The sequence below is a fragment of the Babylonia areolata genome, chromosome 1 (genome assembly GCF_041734735.1).
Source record: "Babylonia areolata isolate BAREFJ2019XMU chromosome 1, ASM4173473v1, whole genome shotgun sequence".
In the NCBI taxonomy this organism is placed as follows: Eukaryota; Metazoa; Mollusca; class Gastropoda; order Neogastropoda; family Buccinidae; genus Babylonia; species Babylonia areolata.
The window spans coordinates 60,756,517-60,759,308 of NC_134876.1; the positions used below are offsets into that span (position 1 = coordinate 60,756,517).

A 2,792-nucleotide genomic window follows, 5' to 3' on the forward strand; every position below is an offset into this window, starting at 1 on the left:
CACCTACCAACCCACCACCACCACCACCACCACCAAACAATCCACCTCCCTCCAACCCACCCCACTCCACGCCACATCATATCATCCTGTCCACACCCACTCCGCCATCTGACCCAACCAAGCTGATCACCCCCCCCCCTCCTCACCCCCACGCCGCCGCCCCCCCCCCTACCCCCCCACCCCCCACCACCCGCCCCCTCCCCTCCCAATCTCTCTCATCTATCTATTTACTCGATCATGATCTTCTCGTTCAGTTGCATGTCCTGCCCTGCCCTGCTATTAGAGCTGCTGCTCCTTCGGTTGTTCCCGTTACTGTCGAGGGCGCCCGTCCCGCTGAACTTGTCCCCGTCTCCTCCAGCACCGCCGCCCGTCTTCCCTTTGCCACCACCACCACCACCACCACCACCACTACCCGGGGTGTCCAAGGGAGCCACCCCTGCCGGCCGTGGCGCGTAGCGAAGCTTGAAGTTGGGGTCTTGACCGTTGCCCAGCTCCGAGACGTCCCAGACTTTGACGGAGCCGTCGTAGGAGGAGGTGAAGAGGCGGCCTTCCACCAGCTGTTTTGGGGTTTGTTTGGGACAAAAGAACAAACAGGGAGGTGAAAGGGCAAGTATGAGCAAAGAATACAGTGAACTACTTTTCTTTTTTCTTTTTTTTTTTCTTTTTTTTTTTTTTTTTGACCGACTAAGTTAAAAATTAACCATCTTTTTTTTCTTTCTTTTTTACGTTCCTTATGTACTACTGAACACATTGTACAGCACGTATATGTACGCTTTCATGTAGGCACACACACACACACACACACACACACACACACACACACACACACACACAAAGAACTCAAAATTGCTCACACACACGCTCACACAAATGCACATTCATGTACGCACGCACGCGCACACACACACTAACACACACGCTCGCTCGCTCTCTCTCTCTCTCTCTCTCTCTCTCATTATATCCATAGTTGCAGTGTTTTATCCTCATGTCTAAAAATGATATGATTATCGTCTGTTCGTATTCCCCTTCATGAGGGGCCCAGACCTAAAATGAATAAACCATCTGAATCTGAATCTCTCTCTATCTGTGTGTGTGTGTGTGTGTGTGTGTGTGTGTGTGTGTGTGTGTGTGTGTGTGTGTGTGTGTGTGTGTGTCTCACACACACACACACACACACACACACACATACGCAGATATATCCATATATATATATATATATAAACACATTGATTTATGATTACCTAGATCCTCAGAGCAGAGTTCCCTTTAATTATCCACAATGTTCAGCTATTACTGTTAAACCATCTTTCTCTCTCTCTCTCTCTCTCTTCTCTCTCTCTCTCTCTCTCTGTCGATACGTTAAGCCATCGACCACACATCAAATGTTTCTTCATTAGATAATATGATAAATGTTATAAATGATCATCGTTATTATGTTATAGATATTATATGTCAGGGTTGGGTTGTTTGGCAGTGTGCAGGGTGAGACTGCAATATGACATTGCAGTGTTATGGTTCGTGTCTTTCAAGCAGATGTATTACATATTATTGTAAGTATGTCTAACATGTTTAAAGTTGCTTTCTAAGTTATGTTTGATGTTTTAGCCTTAATTAACTGTCATCCCTTGTGTTGCCGCACCTGGAGTGATTGTTCTTTATGAGGTAACAAAGTTCTTCTTATATCATCTTATCATTACATATGCGTGTACAAAACGTTCGATTTACAGGGGGGGAAAAATCCTTATTTCAAACAACAAACTTCATGTACCTCTCTCCAAACAACATCACACATTCGTGCGCAAAATATTGGAACTACAGAAAGAAATCTAATAGTTTACACAATAAACGTCGAAATACCTCTCTTCGTTCATACTATAAATAACATCACACATTCATCTGAAAAACTTTGAGCAACAAGAATAACAATTTACTTTATGACTAGTTGGGAAGAAATCGCCTGACTTCTAGTATATACGAACTGCGGCTCTAAACATGAAGTGAACATTGGATTTCAACATGATGCTCTTCAGAAAATTTGTACAAAAGACTAAATTGATAATTCATTCTTCTCTTCTGCAGTTTGGTATTCCTGGATCAATAAAATGTCATGCTGTATTCGAATCTGCGGCTTTATTTAATTGACTTTTTTTTCGGTTTTGTTACATCCAGTGAGAAATAGAAAATGAGACGAATATAAACAGAGCAAAATCATTTCATAGTATTAATTGCACATCATATCATTTGGATTAAACATGCATATATTCGCACATACATACATGCATACAAGATACATACATACATGCACGCAAACAAGATACATACATACATACATGCATACATACATACATACATACATAATACAATACAAAGAAGCTTACGTTCTCATATACATCAAACTTACAAACAGCCAGACTGATATACATGCACCTGCATACCTAGATTTCGTACATGTACACTTGTTTTCCTACATTATGGCACAAAACATACGTAACTTTATCACATCATATTACATTAAAATGAAGTGTGAGATAAAGAGAGACACAGACAGACAGACAGACAGACAGCGAGAAACAGACAGACAGAGACAGCGACAGCGACAGAAACATAGAAATAGACAATGAGTATTCGCTGTTGTCTATTTTTTTAAAAGAATGTTATCACCTAGCAATGTCAGATATTAGTTAAATACAATACCAAATGATTCCAACCTGGATTTCTCATAAACTGTACCTCACTTCATGAGAGAACTTCGAGAACCCATGGAATTTATTAGCTACTTACCCAAGCACTCT

At 41.5% G+C, this 2,792-nt stretch overlaps 1 protein-coding gene and 1 non-coding gene across 2 annotated transcripts in view; one reads left to right on the forward strand and one right to left on the reverse strand.

Annotated features, from left to right (window-relative positions):
• Positions 1-227: 227 nt before the first annotated feature.
• Positions 228-2,792, reverse strand: part of LOC143285572 (uncharacterized) — a 23,755-nt gene continuing 21,190 nt past the window's right edge. The window contains exon 4 of the mRNA XM_076593000.1: positions 228-557. Within this exon, the coding sequence (XP_076449115.1) occupies positions 228-557 (330 nt within the window). The remainder of the gene's footprint in view (positions 558-2,792) is intronic.
• LOC143294855 (small nucleolar RNA SNORA23) lies at positions 1,102-1,227 on the forward strand. Its single transcript, XR_013056945.1, has one exon. It is a non-coding gene; the product is annotated as a small nucleolar RNA SNORA23 (small nucleolar RNA).